General features: G+C 46.9%; 1 protein-coding gene across 10 annotated transcripts in view; it reads left to right on the forward strand.

The window, feature by feature from the left end:
- The first annotated feature begins 9,646 nt into the window (after positions 1 to 9,646).
- Positions 9,647 to 21,533, forward strand: part of MTMR14 (myotubularin related protein 14) — a 54,658-nt gene continuing 42,771 nt past the window's right edge. For all 10 annotated transcript variants that reach the window (XR_013414115.1, XR_013414114.1, XR_003727388.2 and 7 more), the window contains exons 1-2: positions 9,647 to 9,910; positions 13,749 to 13,897. Coding sequence is in view for 4 of the 10 variants with exons in the window: in XM_028844396.2 (XP_028700229.1) it covers positions 9,752 to 9,910; positions 13,749 to 13,897 (308 nt within the window). In the remaining 6 variants the exon portion in view is untranslated. The remainder of the gene's footprint in view (positions 9,911 to 13,748; positions 13,898 to 21,533) is intronic.

Raw genomic sequence — 21,533 nt, forward strand, 5'->3', positions numbered from 1 at the left:
TTAAACACTTGCAGAGGACACAAATAATGACGTTTATCGTTTACACACATACAGAGAGAGAGAGAGAAAGAAAGACCAGAAATTTGGCTGCTAAGAATTATTACCCTTTTTGCTGACATACCAACTTTCTGGGTCCCTTTTCTCTGCTGCAGCTTCCAGAAGAACGGAGCAGCTTTTGATGACCTTCTTCACTATGCCATAGCTATGAGGGACCAAGCCCGGTTACAAAATAAAATCATCCTTTTCTGCTTCGTGGAACCATAGGCAAATGATTCTCCATTTTGCAAGATGTTGTCCAACAGGCTGCATGGGGAACCGAATTAACATTTTCCACCCCAGCAAAATATATATAATACAACAGACACTAGTCACCTCTTTCAGCACCCAGTATCAGCCTGGCAATACGCAAACTTTCTCCTGTTGGTCCCTGTTGTTTTTGATCCACTCCGGGTGGGGAGGAATGAGCTCTGAAAGGTAACTCACAATGGGTGATCTCTGGGCAAGGTGAAGAGTGGATAGTCACACAGAGACAGGCCTGCTGAGCTTTCTCCAGGGCTCAATGAATGTTAACAGACTAATAGGAGGGTTCTCTGAGTTAGGCCTGCTGGACTTCTGTCAGCAACTCCTTCTGAGATGCCCTCCACATATACAAACACATACATAAAGACGAGACAGAGAGAAGGCCTTCCAAATCATATCCTTAACCAAGAACTCCAAAAGTATCCCTTCCAAACTATTCTCCTATTCTCCATCTGAGAAATCTCCCCGAAATCTTCCTGATTGAGAAGTCTCCTGAACCAAGTCTCTTCCTACTAGTTAGGAAGAGCCAACTGAAACCCCCACCAGTAGCCAAACCAAGACAGACACTCCACAATGGAGCAACAGACAAACTGAGACCCCTGAAGGAGCCAAACCGAGACAGACTATCTGTGGTGGAGCTATTAGACAAACAGACACTCTTGGGACTACAGATACTCCACCATGGGGCTACAGACAGACACCTTTTGATAGGGCTACAGTTATGGGACGTCTCCCCAGGACTATTTCTCCACTGCAATTAAATCCATGCAGGCCAGGCGCGGGTGACTAACGCCTGTAATCCCAGCACTTTGGGAGGCTGAGGCGGGCAGATCACGAGGTCAGGAGATCGAGGCCATCCTGGCTAACACGGTGAAACCCCGTCTCTACCAAAAAACACAAAAAAATTAGCCGGGCGTGGTGGCGGGTGCCTGTAGTCCCAGCTACTCAGGCGGCTGAGGCAGGAGAATGGCGTGAACCCGGGAGGCGGAGCTTGCAATGAGCCGAGATGGCGCCACTGCACTCCAGCCTGAGCGACAGAGACTCCGTCTCAAAAAAAAAAAAAAAAAAAAAAAAAAAATCCGTGTACATTGGGTTGTCAGTGCCCCGCAACTGGAGAGAATACCAGAGTTGCCGGGCGCGGTGGCTCAAGCCTGTAATCCCAGCACTTTGGGAGGCCGAGACGGGCGGATCACGAGGTCAGGAGATCGAGACCATCCTGGCTAACACGGTGAAACCCCGTCTCTACTAAAAAAATACAAAAAAAAACTAGCCGGGCGAGGTGGCGAGCGCCTGTAGTCCCAGCTACTCGGGAGGCTGAGGCAGGAGAATGGCGTGAACCCGGGAGGCGGAGCTTGCAGTGAGCTGAGATCCGGCCACTGCACTCCAGCCAGGGCAACAAAGCGAGACTCCGTCTCAAAAAAAAAAAAAAAGAATACCAGAGTCAACCCCTAGTCCGAGAGAACTAGGCGGCCGCTTGGGCTGACCTCTGGATCTATCGGGGGAGAGGGGGGCTACCAAACCACAAGCAGGTAGCCACAAGGGCAATCTCAGACAAGTCCCCAAATTTGTAACCGTCCAATGGGTTCACCTTGCCTGCTGCCTAAACAGAACTCATTTATCAAGATCAGTTGATAAATCTGGGGGTCCAGGTGCAGTGGCTAACGCCTATAATCCCAGCACTTTGGGAGGGTAAGTGAGGCAGGCGAATCGCCTGAGGTCGGAAGTTCCAGACCAGCCTCACCAACATGGAGAAACCCTGTCTCTACTAAAAATACAAAATTAGCCGGGCTTGGTGGCAAATGCCTGTAATCCCAGCTACTCTGGAGGCTGAGGCAAGAGAATAGCTTGAACCCAGGAGGTGGAGGTTGTGGTGAGCCTAGATCTCGCCATGGCAGTCCAGCCTGGGCAACAAGACTGAAACTCCGCTTCAAAAAAAAAAAAAAAAAAGGCAGAGAACTGCAATAGAGAAAGAATAATTCACACAGAGGCGGCTGTGCGGGAGAACATAGTTTTATTATTACTCAAATCAGTCTCCCTAAACCTTCTGGGATCAGAGTGTTTAAGGACAACTTGGTGGGTGGGGAAAATTAGTGAGCCAGGAGCACTGATTGGTCAGGTCAAAGATGAACTCACAGAGAGTCTTCTTGTGCTGAGTAAGTTCCTGGATGGGAGCCACAAGATCAGATAAGCCAGTTTATCAGTCTGGGTGGTACCAGCTGATCCATCAAGTGCAGTGTCTGCAAAATATCTCAGACACTGGTCTTAGGTTACAATAGTGATGTCCCCAGGAGCAATTTGGGGAGGGTCAGAGTCTTGTAGCCTCCAGCTGTGTGACTCCTAAACCGTAATTTCTAATCTTATGGCTAATTTGTTAAATCCTACAATGGCACTCTAGTCCCCAGGCAAGAAGGTGGTTTGTTATGGGAAAGGGATGTTATCATTTTTGTTTTAAACTGTAAACTAAGTTCCTCCCAAAGTTAGTTCAGCCTACGCCCCAGAGTGAACAAGGACAGCTTGGAGGTTAGAAGCAAGATGGGCCGGGCGCGGTGGCTCAAGCCTGTAATCCCAGCACTTTGGGAGGCCGAGACGGGTGGATCACGAGGTCGGGAGATCGAGACCATCCTGGCTAACACGGTGAAACCCCGTCTCTACTAAAAAAATACAAAAAACTAGCCGGGCGAGGTGGTGGGCGCCTGTAGTCCCAGCTACTCAGGAGGCTGAGGCAGGAGAATGGCGTAGTCCCAGCTACTCAGGAGGCTGAGGCAGGAGAATGGCGTGAACCCGGGAGGCGGAGCTTGCAGTGAGCTGAGATCCGGCCACTGCACTCCAGCCTGGACGACAGAGCGAGACTCCGTCTCAAAAAAAAAAAAAAAAAAAAAAAAAAGAAGCAAGATGGGAGGCAAAGACTTCATGACTAAAGCACCAAAAGCAATGGCAACAAAAGCCAACATAGACAAATGGGATCTAATTAAACTAAAGAGCTTCTGCACAGCAAAAGAAACTATCATCAGAGTGAACAGGCAACCTAGAGAATGGGAGAAAATTTTTGCAATCTATCCATCTGACAAAGGGCTAATATCCAGAATCTACAAAGAACTTAAACAAATGTACAAGAAAAAAACAAACAACCCCATCAAAAGGTGGGCAAAGGATATGAACAGACACTTCTCAAAAGAAAACATTTATGCAGCCAACAGGCATGAAAAAATGCTCATCACGAATGATCATCAGAGAAATGCAAATTGAAACCACAATGAGGTACCATCTCATGCCAGTTAGAATGGCGATCATTAAAAAGTCAGGAAACAACGGATGCTGGAGAGGATGTGGAGAGATAGGAATGCTTTTACACTGTTGGTGGAAGTGTAAATTAGTTCAACCATTGTGGAAGACAGTGTGACGATCCCTCAAGGATCTAGAACTAGAAATACCATTTGACCCAGCAATCACATTACTGGGTATACACCCAAAGGATTATAAATCATGCTACTATGAAGACATATACACATGTATATTTGTTAAGGCACTATTCACAATAGCAAAGACTTGGAAACAACCCAAATGTCCATCAATAATAGACTGGATAAAGAAAATGTGGCACATATACACCATTAAATACTATGCAGCCATAAAAAAGGATGAGTTCATGTTCTTTTCAGGGACAGGGATGAAGCTGGAAACCATCATTCTCAGCAAAATATCACAAGGACAGAAAACCAAACACTGCATGTTCTCACTAGTAAGTGGGAGTTGAACAATGAGAACACATGGACACAGGGAGGGGAACATCACACACTGGGGCTTGTTGGGGGGTGGGGGACTGGGGGAAGGATAGCGTTAGGAGAAATACCTAATGTAAATGATGAGTTGATGGGTGCAGCAAACCAGCATGGCACTTGTATACCTATGTAACAAAACTGCATGTTATGCACATGTACCCTAGATCTTAAAGTGTAATAATAACAATTTTTAAAAAAAAAAAAAGAAGCAAGATGGAGTTGGTTAGGTCAAATCTATTTCACGGTTACAATTTTGTAGTGGCGATTTCAAAAGAACTCATGTCCAGAATATTCAAACCTCTTCTACAAATTTATAATAAAAATACAGACAACCCGCTAGAAAAATGGGCAAAGGATGTTAACAAGCACTACCCAAGAGTATATTCAAATGAGCAATAAATATGTGAAAAGGTGATCAACTTCATTAATCAGGGAAATGCAAATTAAAACCAAAATTAGCTATGCTGAAAGAAGCCAGACACAGAATACACAGGGTATAATTCCATTTATAGGAAGGCTAGTGACAGAAAAGAAATCAGTTGTTGCCTGGGGCTGGGGGTAGGGGTGGAATGGACTGAGATGGGACTCAGTGGAACTTTCTGGAGGTGATATATATGTTCAATATCTTAATTACACTGGTGATTTTATAATTTGGCAACACCCATCAAAATGTACAATTAAAGAGGATGAATTTTATTCTACGTACTCATACCTCAATAAAGTTGATTTTTTAAAAGCACAGTAGGCCTGGGCACCAGTGGCTTATACCTGTAATTATAGCACTTTGGGAGGCTGAGGTGGAAGGTTCACTTGAGCCCAGGAGTTCAAGATCAAACTGGGCAACATAGCAAAACCTTGTCTCTACAGATAATTAAAAAATTAGTTGGGTGCGGTGGCACATGTCTGTGGTTCCAGCTACTCAGGAAGCTCAGGTAGGAGAATTGCTTGGGCCCAGGCGTGGAGGCTGCAGTGAGCTGTGATCAAGCCACTGCACTACAGCCTGGGGGACAGAGCAAGCCCCTGTCTCAACAACAACAAAAGCACAATAAGATACCACTACATTCTTCCAAAGTATAAACTAGTATGAGGAAAAAACAAAAGAAATACCAGTACATTCTCACCAGAAAAACTAAAATAAAATTTACCAAGTATTGACAAGGATGCAGAGCAACTGGAACGCTACTAACTTGCAGGAGGCAATGTAAATGTCACGGGAAAACTCTTAGAAAGTTACTCTTTGACTGTTGTCAAAAGACAAAATTGCAACTTAAAGATCTTAATTGGCTTTATTTTTATTTTATTTTATTATTATTTTTTGAGTTGGAGTCTCCCTCTGTCACCCAGGCTGGAGTGCAGTGGCATGATCTCTGCTCACTGCAATGTCCACCTCCTGGGTTCAAGTGATTCTCCTGCCTCAGCCTCCTGAATAGCTGGGATTACAGGCATTCACCACCACGCCTGGCTAATTTTTTTTTTTTTTTTTTTTGAGACGAAGTCTCGCTCTTGTTCCCAGGCTGGAGTGCAATGGCGTGATCTCAGCTTACTGCAACCTCCGCCTCCCAGGTTCAAGCCATGTTCCTGCCTTGGTCCCACAAGTATCTGGGATTACAGGCACCTGCCACCACACCCTGCTAATATTTGTATTTTCAGTAGAGACGGGTTTTCACCATGTTGGGCAGGCTGGTCTAGAACTCCTGACCTCAGGTGATCCAACCGCCTTGGCCTCCCAAAGTGCTGGGATTACAGGAGTGAGCCACCGCGCCCGGCCTAATTTTGTATTTTTAGTAGAGATGGGGTTTCTCTATGTTGGTCAGGCTGGTCTTGAACTCCCGACCTCAGGTGATCCGTCCGCAACGGCCTCCCTAAGTGCTGCGATTAGGGGCGTGAGCCATTGCGCTTATAGACAGATAAGGGCTGAAGAAAGCACAAACAACACAGAGTAGACTGGTCAGTTCTTTTCTTTTCTTTTTTTTTTTTTTTTTTTGAGACGGAGTCTTGCTCTGTCGCCCAGGCTGGAGGGCAGTGGCGTGATCTCGGCTCGCTGCAAGCTCCGCTTCCCGGGTTCACGCCATTTTCCTGCCTCAGCCCCCTGAGTAGCAGGGACTACAGGTGCCCGCCACCACGCCCGGCGGTTTTTTTTTTTTTTTTTTTTTTTTTTAGTAGAGATGGTGTTTCACCGTGTTAGCCAGGATGGTCTGGATTTCCGGACCTCATGATCCGCCCGCCTCGGCATCCCAAAGTGCTGGGATTACAGGCGTGAGACTGGGCCCGGCCGCATTGGTCATTTCAAAGTAACTTTCCTTGTAGGGCGGGAACAAGGAAACAGAACAATAGAAAAACAACGGATTGGGCCAGGCGCAGTGGTTCATGCCTGTAATCCTACCACTTTGGGAGGCTGAGGTGGGCGAATCACCTGAGGTCAGGAGTTCGAGACCAGCCTGGTGAACATGGCGAAACCCCATCTCTACTAAAAATACAAAAAAATTAGCCGGGTGTGTTGGCACACGCCTGTAATCCCAGCTACTCTGGAAACTGAGGCAGGAAAATTGCTTGAACCTGGGAGGTGGAGGTTACAGTGAGCCGAGATGGCACCACTACACCACTGCACTCCAGCCTGGGCGACAGAACGGCGGGAACTCGTCTCAAAAAAAAAAAAAAAAAAAAGAAGAAGAATAACATTGATTAACATCAGGTTACTTTTGCTGTAAGGATTACGGGCAGAGGAAAGTTCATTGTCATGCTTATTGAAAGTGGCCTGTTGGGGAAATATCTGTTCTCTCTCCAGATTTCTCTGACGGTCAGATAATTAAGTTTCAGCTTGGTAAAATGTAACTTTAGCAGGAATTACTCCATTTTGGTTCTTAGCCTTGTTTGTTAGGATCTAGTGCAGGTGCTTTGTCAAAAATAATGGCCTTCTATAATTTTTTAAAATTTCTTTTCTTTTTGAGACAGAGTCTCAAGAGTCTCACTCTGTCACCTACATTGGAGTACAGTTTCGTGATCACAGCTCACTGCAGCCTCAACCTCTCTGGCTCAAGGGATCCTCTCCCACCTCAGCCTCCCAAGTAGCCTCTCAATGTGTGCCACCACACCTCGTTGATTTGCTTGTAGAGACGGGGGTCTCGCCATGTTGCCCAGGCTCATCTGGAAGTCCTGGGCTCAGGTAATCAGTTTACCTTGGCCTTCCAAAGTGCTGGGATTACAGGCATTAGCCACCATGCCCGGCCTGTAATTTTTCTTTAACACCATATAATCCAGTCATTTCATTCCTAGGTGTTTAAGATAAATGTGTATATAGATTTGTCAGAAAATATCTACTAGGCCAGGAGTAGTGGCTCAAACCTGTAATCCCAGCATTTTGGGAGGCAGAGGCGGGAGGATTGCCTGAGCGCAGGAGTTTGTCACCTGGGCAACATGGTGAGTCTCGGTCTCTACAAAAAAATTTAAAAAGTAGCTGGGTGTGGTGGCACATGCCTGTAGTCACAGTTACTTGGGAGGCTGAGGCAGGAGGATTGCTTGAGGCCAGTAGTTGGAGGCTGCAGTGAGCCATGATCATGCCACTGTACTCCAGCTTAGGCAATAGGGTGAAACCCTGTTTCTAAAAAAAAAAAAAAAAATTAAATTAAAAACCAATCTACTGTATTAAAACTTTAGAAGCCAGGATAGTGATTATCTGGGGGTAGGGAGGGTAGAGTGGTGGGTGGTTGTTGGTGAGTGGGTAGATAGTGACTGAAAGTGGTCAGGAGAGGGCTTCCGGGGTGCTGGTGTATATCATACTATATGTATATCATACTTCTATTAAAAGTTTACCAAAAACGAATTACTTTCGTTACATTTGTGAGACAATCTGAGAAAATGAAACCCAGACTGGGTATTAGACCACATTAAGGAATATTGTGAATTTTCTTAGGTATGTTAATAGCCTTGTATTTTTTATGTATTTTTTTGAAGCACTAATCTGTTGTGATTAATGCTTAAGTATTCACAGATGAAATAATGTGATGTCTGGAATTTGCTTTAAAATAATTTCCTGGATGGGAAGGGATTGCTTAAACAGGATAAATAAGCAGATGTTTATTATTGTTCAAAACCAGTACATGAGGGTTCATTATACTATTGTCTCCACTTTTGCGAATGTCTGAAATATTCTAATAATAATAATAATAATGAGAGGCTTTTCTTTTTTTTTTTTTTTTGAGACGGAGTCTCGCTCTGTCGCCCAGGCTGGAGTGCAGTGGCCGGATCTCAGCTCACTGCAAGCTCCGCCTCCTGGGTTTACACCATTCTCCTGCCTCAGCCTCCCGAGTAGCTGGGACTACAGGCGCCCGCCACCTCGCCCGGCTAGTTTTTTGTATTTTTTAGTAGAGACGGGGTTTCACCGTGTTAGCCAGGATGGTCTCGATCTCCTGACCTCGTGATCCGCCCGTCTCGGCCTCCCAAAGTGCTGGGATTACAGGCTTGAGCCACCGCGCCCGGCCTGAGAGGCTTTTCATCACAGAATTTCAAGGCAGTCTCTTCACCCCTGATTCCCAGTTTCTACCTCAATAAAATAGGGCTGATGTTGTGAGCAGCAGGGGGAGAAAATAGTTTTATGAAATGTTGTGTTTTTGGTTTTGTCTTTGAGACGGAGTCTCTCTCTGTCACCCAGGCTCTAGTGCAGTGGCGCGATCTCGGCTCACTGCAGCCTCCACCTCCAGGGTTCAAGCGATTCTCCTGCCTCAGCCTCCTGAGTAGCTGGGATTAGAGGCGCAGGCCACCATGCCCGGCTACTTTTTGTATTTTTAGTAGAGACGGGATTTCACTATGTTGACCAGACTGGTCTCGAATGCCTGACCTCGTAATCTGCCTGCCTCGGCCTACCAAAGTGCTGGGATTACAGGCGTGAGACACTTCGGCCTGCTGAAATGTTGTTTTAATATTGTAACCACTGCCATTATGGTTTCTAGTACTGATTTGTTGCCTCCAAGTGTTTCCTCCTCCTCTCCCTGTATTTTTTTTTTTTCTTAAGACAGAGTATTGCTCTGTCACCCAAGCTGGAGTGCAGTGGCTCGATTTTGGCTCACTGCAACCTCCACCTCATGGGTTCAAGCGATTCTCCTGCCTCAGCCTCCCAAGTAGTTGGGATTACAGGTGGGTGTCACCATGCCCGGCTAATTTTTTTATTTTTAGTAGAGATGGGGTTTCACCATGTTGGCCAGCCTGGTCTCGAACTCCTGGCCTTAAGTGATCCGACTGCCTCAGCCTCCCAAAGTGCTGGGATGACAGGTGTGAGCCACCACGCTCGGCTTCCCTGTAATTATTCATTCCGCTTTTCCTCTGGTTCTTTTCAATGGTTCCTTCCTGCTACCCCCATCCCCCGGCAGCCCAATGGTTGAGTCCGGTTTCCCCAGGGGAAACCCCTTGGGGCGGATCACGCGGCGTCTGCGAGTGGCCTCCCTGGAGGCTACAAGGATCGCTCCGCGCCGGGGGTGGGCCAGTAATCGTAGGCGGGGCGCGGGTCCCGAGCTCCGATTGGCCAGGGCCGGAGTAAACATCCGGCGGGACGGGGCGGGGCCGGAAGTGGAGTTAGAAGGCGGTGGCTGAGGCGGTTCCGGAGGTTCTGGTGTCGGAGTTGGGGCAGGCAGGTGCTATGGGCCGGCTTGAGGCACACTGAGGGGACGCGGGGCTGGGCCATGGCCGGCGCTCGGGCCGCCGCCGCCACCGCCTCGGCGGGGTCCTCGGCCTCTTCGGGCAACCCGCCGCCACAGGAGCCGGGGCTTGGGGAGCTGCTGGAGGAGTTCTCCCGGACTCAGTACCGGGCCAAGGACGGCAGCGGGACCGGCGGCTCTAAGGTGAGACTGGAGGCGCGATGAGCTGGGGAAGGCCCCTAACTTGGGGAGTTACAGAGGAAAGGCTGAGACCAGGGGTGAGAGAAAGGTAGGAGTGGTACCTCGCCGCTGAGGAAGAGGAGAGAGAGTTCTCCAGGGTCTGGAACCAGAGTGTAAGAGTCGGACTTGACAACCATAAAAGGAGGAACTGGGGTCAAAATGAGCCCAGCAAAGAGGTCCTTTTTGTTTGAGAAGGGGTCTGAAGGTGAGAGATGAAGCTGAGGGGCCAGGTTCAAAGATCAGAGAGGAGGACCTAAGGAAGGCCTATTCCCTGCTTCAGGTGCCGTAGGATGAATTGTGTCAGGGAAAAAGCCCTCGAATCTAAGAAAAATAGGGAGACGATTCCTCAGGGTCAGAGGTCAGAATGGAGCCAGGAGGTGAACCCAGTGTGTTGCCCCCTTATAAGGTCTCAGCATAACTTAGGCCCATCCCTTTTCTTCCCTTATACAGCAAGAAGACAACCCACACTCCCACTCAGTTCCTTCATCAAAAGCAGGTCTCAGTTCCTCTTTTTCCTCCCTTTGGGATTTCCACCCAGTCGTCTTATCGCCAGACCTGGAGGGCTTCCTGTTAGCTCAGGCCATCCCCACCCTAAGCACTGGCTGGCAGTGCGGTGGGAATCTTGCTGACCCTGCCATCTCGTTCCCCCACGTGGTTTTGGCCGCTTTAGCACCAAGTTTTCCAGTGGAACTGTGTCCCATCCTGCACCACAGAACTCTGATTTGGCCCCAGAGGTTACCCTGAGTTGCGATTCTGTAGTTGGCATCTGGTAGTCTCTGAAATAACCCAGGGAAGACTTCAGTAAGGATTGGACTTGCTCACTCTCCAAATGGCCAAGTAATTTTTCCAAGTGTAGTCTGGGGACCACCTGTTTAATTATCATCTGGGGTACTTTTAAAATTTGTGCTTGTGGGGTACTTCGTGAAAACAGAGATTCCTTAGTCCCACCCAGTCCTACCAAGTCAGAATTAGCATCCTCCGCCTCCCCAGTTCAAGCAATTCTCCCTGCCTCAACTTCCCAAGTAGCTGGGATTACAGGACCCCACCACCACGCCCAGCTGATTATTGTAGTTTTTAGTAGAGATGGAGTTTCCCCATGTTGGCCGGGCTGGTCTTGAACTCCTGAGCTCAGGTGATCCGCCTACCTCAGCCTCCCAAAGTGCTGGGATTACAGGCGTGAGCCACCGCACCTGGCCTTTTTTTTTTTTTTTTTTTGAGACAGGGTCTCGCTCTGCTGCCCAGGCTGGATTGCAGTGGTGCAATCATGGCTCACTGCAGCCTCGAACTGCTGGGCTCGAGTGATCCTCCCACTTAAGCCTGCCAAGTACCCGAGACCACAGGTACACACCACCATGCCTGGCCAATTTTTTTTTTTTTAAATTTTCGTGGAGACATGGTCTCACTATATTGCCCTGGCTGGTTTCAAACTCCTAAACTCAAGCAATTCTCCCACCTCGGCTCCCCAAAGTGCTGGGATTACAGGCCTGAGCTGCCACACCTGGCCAGTGAGGGTCTTTTGGTTTTTCTGGTGATTGGTTTTTTGGACCCCTCTTTCAATTTACATGACCTTGAAGATTAGGGTTGTCATAAGTTACACCTGATAGTGGCTGAAGCTGGCCTTAATTATCTCTCCAGGCCTTCTGATCTCCTGCAGACTTAGATGTATATGTATTTATATGTATTTATAACTGTTCAGGTAGAACAGGGAGTTAGATCTGTAACTGAACAATCGATTGAGGTAACTCACTACCCCTTTGGACTAATCTCTTGCAAACTTCTTCTTTTTTTTTTTTCCCCCAGACGGAGTCTCTCTCTGTCACCCAGGCTGGAGTCCAGTGGTGCGATCTTGGCTTACTACAACTTCCACCTCCTGGATTCAAGCTATCCTCCTGCTTCAGCCTCCCTAGTAGCTGGGACTACAAGCATGCGCCACCACGCCTAGCTAATTTTTTTTATTTTTATATATATATATATTTTTGAGACGGCATCTCCCTCTGTCGCCCAGGCTGGAGTGCAATGGCATGATCTTGGCTCACTACAACCTCTGCCTCCCGGGTTCAAGTGATTCTCCTGCTTTAGCCTCCCAAGTAGCTGGGACTACAGGTGCCCGCCACCATGCCCAGCTAATTTTTATATTTTTAATAGAGGCAGGGTTTCACCATGTTGGCCAGGATGGTCTCGATCTCTTTCTTGACCTCGTGATCCGCCCGCCTCAGCCTCCCAAAGTGCTGGGATTACAGGCATGAGCCACCGCGCCTGGCCGGTGTTACAGTTCTTATGTCTTTTTTCCTGTTGTGTTTTTCTCTGAACTGTGAACAAAACAAGTAATTGTAGGGGGAGCTCTTCTATTTCACAAGCGAGTTGTATATAAGGAAACTTTACAGCTTTTACTGATTGTATGGAATAGAGCTTGTAGGTACTAGTCTATAGCTAAAGAATGGGGAAGAGGGCCAGTACAGTGGCTCACGCCTATAATCCTAGCACTTTGGTAGGCCGAGGCAGGTAGATTGCTTCAGCCCAGGAGTTCAAGAGCAGCCTGGAAACATGGACCCCCATCGTTATTAAAAAATTTTTGTTGGCTGGGTGTGGTGGCTCACGCCTGTAATCCCAGCACTTTTGGCAGGTGGATCATGAGGTCAGGAGTTAGAGACCAGCCTGGCCAGCATGGTGAAACCCTATCTCTACTAAAAATACAAAAAATTAGCTGGTCATGGTGGCACCGCCCACACCTGTAATCCCAGCTACTCGGGAGGCTGAGGCAGGAGAATTGCTTGAACCCGGGAGGCAGAGGTTGCAGTGAGTGGAGACCATTGCAGTCCAGCCTGGCGACAGAGCAAGACTCTTTCTCAAAAAAAAAAAAAAAAAAAAAAGTGAAGAGGCCAGGTGCAGTGGCTCACACCTGGGAGGCTGAGGTAGGCGGATCACTTGAGATCAGGAGTTCAACACCAGCCTGGCCAACATGGTGAAACCCCATCTCTACTAAAAATATGAAAATTAGCCAAATGTGCTCACTTGAAACCCAGGCGGCTGAGGTTGCAGTGAACTGAGATCGTGCCACTGCACTCCAGCCTGGACGACAGAGTGAGACTCTTTTAAAAAAATAAAGGCCGGGTGCGTTGGCTCACGCCTGTAATCCCAGCACTTTGGGAGGCCAAGGTGGGTGGGTCACCTGAGGTCAGGAGTTTGAAACCAGCCTGGCCAACATGGTGAAACCCCCGTCTCTACTAAAAATAGAAAAATTAACCAAGCGTGGTTCTGTGCACCTGTAATCCCAGCTACTCGAGGTGAGACAGGAGAATCACTTGAACCCAGGATGCAGAGGCTGCAGTGAGCTGAGATTGCACCACTGCACTCCAGCCTGGGCGACAGAGCGAGACTCCATCTCAAAAAATAAATAAACAAACAAATAAATAAATAAATAAATAAATAAAAGAATAGGAAACTAACCAAGGAAGGTAGTGGATTAGTGGCAGTTTCAGTAACCTGGACCAAGAGTTCGTATGTTTTATGGGTTGTAGACTTCTTTGAATCTAATGAAAGATGTAATCCTCTCCTCCAAATGCTCAACACCCACAATTTCGGATTCATTGTTAGGGAATTAAGAATCCTTCCTGAAGCATACGATATATGGGTTAATGAACTACATATGGGGCCTGTGGCCTAGCATCACATCTTCCCAGCACAGAATAATTATCACTGAGGTACATGTCTTTCCCAGTGACCTCTCAGGCCATGGACCTCCTAATTCTCACCCTCAGAACCCCATAATTCTCTTTGTGTTCTGGTCTCCTTCTCTGTGCAGGTTGAACGCATTGAGAAGAGATGTCTGGAGCTGTTTGGCCGAGACTACTGTTTCAGCGTGATTCCAAACACGAACGGGGATATCTGCGGCCACTATCCCCGGCACATCGTGTTCCTGGAGTATGAGAGTTCTGAGAAGGAGAAAGACACGTGAGCATCATGTGACCATAGTGTGCATGTCTGGGGAGTCCGTGGCAGCTAATCCGTGTGGCTAGGAAGTCGGTAGCTGGGCAGGGCAGACTCACTTTCCCCAGGTGTTAAGCCTCATTGGCATTTTTATTTACTTCAAGGTTGGACAAGTCAGACTGACAAGGTGGCATGGCATAGAATGAGGGGTTGGGAGTAACAGCCCTTGATTTCTGTTTCACTTCCACCCTAGAGCTCATTGTCCTAAGACAGTTGACTTCACAGTTCACTTCTCTGAATATCAGTGTCCCTTTTTTAGAGAGTGTGGGTGGGAGGTACACTGTCAAGACAGGCTTACCCACGTTTACCATATGTAGCACTTAGGACCCTGAGGTCTAGAATCAGACTGCTTGAGTTCACATCCTGGATTCCCCTTTTGCTGGCTATGCAACTGATGCTGGGCAAGGTATTTAACTGCTTTGCCCTTAGTTTTCTTATTGGTAATTCTCTACCTCATGTTAATTAGTCCTTTTAAGGACTAACTAAAATTTTAGAAAAGTGGTAGTGCAGTCCAGAGGATAAATAGGGCTGATAAAGCCTGACATGTACGTTGTAAGAATTAGAAATAAAAGCTACCATTTATGGTGAACCTACCAAGAGCTGAGTACCTTATGTGGGATAACAATTTGTACCAGAGCAGACACAGAATGCTTGGTGCAGGATGTGGCCTGTAGTTAGTCAGTAAATGGTGTAGTTATTTGATATTGATAAGTACTCAGAGCATGGGGCTCTAGGAAGTGCTATATGTTGATCTCAAAGTTTGCTCCCCTAATCTCCCTACTTCCTGCTGAATTTAAGGGAATTTCAGGAGCTGTTGTCAGCACTATCTGTGAAATCCTGGCCCCGTGGGTGAAATGTTGTGAGGAGTACCGCAGCAGTCGTGCTACATAATGCAATAGCCCCTTGCTACTCAAAGCAAGGCTAGCAGTGCACTCAATAACTTGTTAGAAACGCAGAAGCTCAGGCTCCAGAGCCATTGAGCCGGAATCTCAGCAGAACATGATGTCCAGGTGATTCGAATGCACTACCAGGTTTGAGAAGCACTGCCATAGGCCAACTGGGGAGAATGGTTAATTCTGCCTGGTGTTTGTGTGCCTGGGAAGAACTGGAATTGGAAGGGTGAGCAGGAATTTCCCTGAAAATGTCCTTAGGGATCAACTCATATAGGGGTCCTGATCATCAGGCCAGGGAGTGTGAACCTGTGGGTTGTGTGTGGGTGTCAGTAGTTTTACTGTGCTGGGAACCCCTGAGCACTTATTAAGATTATAGATTCTCGGCCTGGCCTAGTGGCTCATGCCTGTAATCCCAGCCTCCTTTGGGCGGATCACCTGAGGTCAGGAGTTTGAGACCAGCCTGGCCAACATGGTGAAACCCCGTCTCTACTAAATATACAAAAGTTAACTGGGTGTGGTGGCACACGCCAGTAGCTACTCAGGAGACTAACACAGGAGAATCGCTTGAACCCGGGGGGTGGAGGTTGCAGTGAGCCGAGATTGCACCACTGCACTCTAGCCTGGGCAACAGAGCAAGAGCAAGACTCCATCTCAAAAAAAAGATTACAGATTCTAGAGCTTCTCCTGGGCCTTCTGGAATCAGAATTTCCAGCCTACATTCTGTGAGAGCTCCCTTGATGTCTTAAATTACAGTATAGCTTGAGAACCGCTGCTGCAGGCCATGGGGAGCCAGAGAAGGTTTACAGCAGAGGAACAATGCTTTAGGAATTTAAGCACTAATGCTTTAGGAGTTTAAGCCTTAGTTTCCTCATCTGTAAAGTGGGGATGTCTATAAGAGTGCCCATCTCGGCCGGGCATGGTGGCTCACACCTGTAATCCCAGCACTTTGGGAGGCCAAGGTGGGCATATCATGAGGTCAGGAGATTGAGACCATCCTGGCCAACATGGTGAAACCCCGTCTCTACTAAATATACAAAAGTTAGCTGGGTATGGTGGCACACACCTGTAATCCCAGCTACTCAGGAGGCTGAGACAGGAGAATCATTTGAACCCAGGAAGCGGATATTGCGGTGAGCCAAGATCGCACTACTGCACTCCAGCCTGGCGACAGAGCGAGACTCCGTCTCAAGAAAATAAAAAAAAAGAGTGCCCATTTCACAAGGTTGTAGTGGGGTTCTCTAAGAAAAGAATGTTAAGGACTCTTGTAAACAGATCACAGAAATTGTATCACATTCTCAGTTATATAACCTAAGAACTCAGGATCGCCAAGCCTAAAGAATTGGGGTTTGTTTTGGCCCCATTATTTATGGTTCTTAGCTCTTCCTTAATTCCTTCTTCCAGAATTAGGTAAACTTCGTTTCTTCTTTTTTTTTTTTTTTTTTTAAGGCAGAATCTTGCTCAGTTGCCCAGGCTGGAGTGCAGTGGTGTGATCTTGGCTCACTGCAACCTCCACCTCCTGGGTTCAAGGGATTCTTGTGCATCAGCCTCCCAAGTAGCTGAAATTACAGGTGCGTGGCACCATGCCTGGCTAATTTTTGTATCTTAGTAGAGATGGGTTTTGCCATAATGGCCAGGCTAGTCTCAACTCCTGGGTTCAAACAATCCGCCTGCCATGGCCTCCCAAAGTGCTGGATTACAGGTGTGAGCCACTGCGCCCGGCCCTGTAAACTTAGTTTCCGTAAACCTTTAAGCTAAAGTTTCTGAACAAGAGGGTTTTGTTTTGTTTTGTTTGTTTTTGCCTTGCCGTCCTCTTCCATCCCCTTCTTCCTACCCTCTTTGGTGCTGGCTGGCTGGTGGTTTTACCTCTGTGCCCTGATGATGACATTCTGATATTAAGCTCAACTGTAATCAAGATGGGTTTTTTTGTTTTTGTTTTTAATTAAGATGGGGTCTGGAATGCAGTGGCACAATCATGGCTTGCTGCAGCCTTGATCACCTGGGCTCAAGTGATTCTCCCACCTCAGCCTTCCAAGTAGCCGGGAATATGGGCACATACCACCTCTCCCAGCGGATTTTTAAAAATTTTTAGTAGAGACGAGGTCTCACTACATTGCCCAGGTGGGTCTCCTGAGCTCAACAGATTTCCTCACCTTGGCCTTTCAAAGTGTTGGGATTAGAGGTATGTGCCACCACACCCAACAGAGTGGTTCTTTTCTATGTTCATTTTATGAGTGAATCAACTGGGGATCTTTCTACAATGCAGAGATTCAGTAGACCTGAGGTGGGCCTGACATTTGGCATATTCTAACAAGCTCTCAGGTAATACCAAATGTTACCCTTCAGTAACATAATAGTACATTGAGGAACCTAGTCGTGGTTGCCTTGTAGAAGCTTTTCCTGGAAGGAAACAAGTTTAGTGTTGATCCCTTAAAGAGAAAGAAACTAATATTTATTGAGTACCTGCTGTTTGGCAGGTATTGAGGTTTTACATAGATGAAGTTGAAGCCCAGAGAAGTAATTTGCCTTTTCCCAAGATCACAGAGGTAGTAAGCAGAGTGGGGTTAAAAGCTATGTTTCCTGACTCTATACCTGTCTGCCTTTTCTTTCACCACCGCGGCTCTCCCACCTTGTCTAGCAGAACCTCACAGTCAGGCTAAGGCCCCTATGGAACATCATTAACCTTAGAGGAGCTTGTTGGAGTTTGCTTTTACTTTGCACTCCTTGCAAGGCCTTAAAGTGTTACTGAAGTGATATTGAGTGGGTGATGCCTACTTGTTGAAAGGGGGGACTTCGGGTGTGTTTGGGTGGGAAGAAATAGAATTTTTTGCTTTTTTACTGTCTGGCTTGGCTGTTACTATGATGCTGAATTAAACTGAATAGACTGAATAAAAAATAGACTGAATTAAACAGGGTAGAATTGGATTTAAGCAATGTTTTGGTCCTGTTAAGGAACCTCTCCAATTTGGTTCATCATCTGGGAATAGAAGCCTGGACAGGGATCCCCGAATAGCCAAGACATGTTTGTCAACAGTGTTCATTCAGCTGCTGCTGTGTAGTAGACCTCAGGGATCAAGTTGGACGCCAAATAGATGAAGTCCTTACCAGTAGGTCTAGTGGGAAACAGAGTCCAATAAAGAAACAATAACTGTTAATAAGAGCTGGAATTAGGGGAACTACAGGTGAGGCCCTGTGGGATAGTGGTTAAAACCATGGGCCCAGTGGCTACCCACCAGGGTTTAGAATCTCAGCTACCCTGTTTACCTGTTCTGTGACTTTGGGCTAGAGATTTCATCTCATTAAACTACCTCATCTGTAAAATTGGGTAAGTGAGGACTGAGTGAGATAATGTGGGTGTAAGCTCTACTTTGTGCCTCTTATCTATTAAATAATATCAGCAGTAACATCTCAGAAAGTTTTGGGGCACATCATAGGAATAACCCACATAGTTTGGTAAGTGTGATGCCTGTCTGGGAAAGCTTCCTATTGGAAATAGGCGATAACAGCATTTTCTTCTGTATTTGACTGGGCATGGTAGCTCTTGCCTATAATCCTAGTTACTTGGAGGCCAAGATGGGCATTTCACTTGAGCCCAGGAGTTTGAGACTGAATTAAACTGAATAGACTGAATAAAAAATAGACTGAATTAAACAGTCTGGGCAACATGATGAGACCTTGTCGCTACGAAAAATACAAAGCATTAGCCACGTGTCATGCCATGTGCCTGAAGTCCCAGCTCCCTGGGAGCCTAAGGTGGGAGGATCACCTGAGCCTAGGAGGTCAGCTGCAGTGAACCATGGCGCCACTGCACTACAGCCTGGGCAACAGAGGAAGACCTTGTTGGGAAAAAAAAAAACAAAATCTCACTACCTGGTAACATCTTGCCAGAAATTTCAGTGCATACATTACAAATGTAAATACGGAAGCCTACATTTATCCCTTCAAATGTGAGTATTATGTGCCAGACACAGCTCAGTGCTTAGCACTGCAGTAAAAGGATCCTAAGGACAAGAGATAGTAAAAATAAAAACAGGAACTAGTGAGAGAACAGAAACTGAATTGCTTCTTTATTTTTTATTTTTTTTTTACAACGGAGTCTCATTCTGTTGCCCAGGCTGGAGTGCAGTGGCGCAATCTGGTCCCTGCAACCTCTGCCTCCTGGGTTCAAGCAGTTTTCCTGCCTCAGCCTCCCGAGTAGCTGGGATTACAGGTGCGTGCCACCACGCCTGGCTAATTTTTGTAGTTTTAGTGTAGATGGGGTTTCATCATGTTGACCAGACTGGTCTTTACCTCCTGACCTCAGGCAATCTGCCGCCTGAGCCTCCCCAAGTGTTGGGATTACAGGCATGAGCCACTCTGCCTGACCAGAAACTGAATTGGCACTTGATATAGGGGAACCGGTAAAGGAACCACTGGCCGGCCTAACAAGAAAAGCTGGGTCATTACATTAAAAGACCTCCCTAGAGGAAACTGCTGATGTGTCCTCCACCAGGGGTTTTTTGTTTGTTTGTTTGTTTGTTTGTTTGTTTTTTGAGACGGAGTCTCGCTCTGTCGCCCAGGCTGGAGTGCAGTGGCCGGATCTCAGCTCACTGCAAGCTCTGCCTCCCGGGTTTACGCCATTCTCCTGCCTCAGCCTCCCGAGTAGCTGGGACTACAGGCGCCCACCACATCGCCCGGCTAGTTTTTTGTATTTTTTAGTAGAGACGGGGTTTCACTGTGTTAGCCAGGATGGTCTCGATCTCCTGACCTCGTGATTCGCCCGTCTCGGCCTCCCAAAGTGCTGGGATTACAGGCTTGAGCCACCGCGCCCGGCGTTTGTTTGTTTTTAACAGAAGTTTAGCCTGAGAAATGCAGCTTGGTTTTGAGGATAGAACTCAACCTGGGAAAATCAGATGTAGGCAGGATTCAGAGGGCTGGTATGAGCTGAGTGAGAGTCAGTTGCAACATATGGTGCTGACCAGATCTGTGACATTGGCCATGGGCCAAGTAAGTGGGAGGAAGGCCACTGTGGCAGTACTAAAGGCGCTCGGTTTTATGTTCCCGTGGAGTCTAGTTAGGCAATTAATTGGTACTGAGGTGCCTTTTGATTTCATAGAGAAACTGGGTGAGGGGAAGGCAGCACACTCTGGTTCTCTGTCAGCTTGTGTGCCTAGGCCTGCCTGGTGGGTTGTTGCCACCCTATGGGCACTTTGCTTTCTTTTTTTTTTTTTCCCCAGACGGAGTCTTGCCCTTCGCCTAGGCTGGAGTGCAGTGGCACGATCTTGGCTCACTGCAAACTCAGACTCCTGGGTTCAAGCAAAAATTCTCCTGCCTCAGCCTCCTGAGTAGCTGGGATTACAGGCATGTGCCACCATGCCCAGCTAATTTTTTGTATCTTTAGTAGAGATGGGGTTTCACCATGTTGGCCAGGCTGGTCTTGAACTCCTGACCTCATGATCCACCTGCCTTGGCCTCCCAAAGTGCTGGGATTACAGGCGTGAGCCACCACACCTATGGGCACTTCTTTGCAAAGGCACCCCAGCCTCTTCAAGTTTGCCATTCTTCCTCCTCCTCTGAACAGAGAAAAAAATTTAATTACAAAAATTACGTCTTACAGGAAAAGACACCATGGGAAGCTCAGTCCTCTTTTTATACCCCTTTGTTCTCTTTCCAAGATCATCAAACTATTCATTCTGGTTTTTATTTGAAGACTGCTTTTTAACTTCATTTTCAGACCCCCATTTGATAGTAGTTATATTGTCAAGCCACAATCACATATATATATCTTCTATATATATATATCCTGTTATTCTATATATATCTGCTATATATATATCCTATATATATCTCCTATATATATGTGTGTGTGTGTATATATATATATATATATTTTTGAGATGGAGTCTCATTCTGTCACCCAGGCTGAATTATAGTGGTGCAATCTCGGCTCACTGCAACCTCCATCTCCTGGATTCAAGCAATTCTCCTGCCTTAGCCCCCCATGTAGCTGGGATTACAGGTGCCTGACACCACACCCGGCTAATTTTTTTGTATTTTTAGTAGAGGTGGGGTTTCACCATGTTGGCCAGGCTGGTTTTGAACCCCTGACCTCAAGTGATCTGCCCGACTTGGCCTCCCAAAGCACTAGGATTACAGGTGTAAGCCACCATGCCTGGCCCCTAGATATATTTTAAGTAAGAATTCGGCAGTATTTTAAAGACTTTGTGTTTTTATTAACCCTAACAGCATCCAGATACATTTAGACAGGTACTGCAAGTATGTGGGAGTCACTGATTTATTCCTTCTGAGATAATATTTGGGTGCGTGTGTACAAGAGAAGCTGTGTAATAACATGCAGATTCCTAGAAGGATTAGGATGTGAAAGGAATTAAATTCCCTCTAGGAGTTGGTCTGAAAGCTCAACCCTTTTAAGGAAGGAACGTGAGTGTCTTTCCTTCCTTCTGCTGGGTTACTCTGCATAGCTGGGAAAGCTTCCTGCTCTAACTTTCCTGCCTCTTATTTCTCTTGCTACCAGAAGCTCTGACTGGCTGATGTGAGCTTTGCCAAAGGTTGGTAGGTGAGAGTGAACCCTTATTTTAGGGAAGTGTGATTTGATATGGGTGTGACTTGCTGGAGCTCACTTCTAAACCTGACTCATGTTCTAGAAACTCACTTACCAAGCCCAGTGCGTTAACTACTACACATCCCTGTGTCACACCTGGCTTCTCTTA

Source organism: Macaca mulatta, chromosome 2 (assembly GCF_049350105.2).
Source record: "Macaca mulatta isolate MMU2019108-1 chromosome 2, T2T-MMU8v2.0, whole genome shotgun sequence".
Lineage (NCBI taxonomy): Eukaryota > Metazoa > Chordata > Mammalia > Primates > Cercopithecidae > Macaca > Macaca mulatta.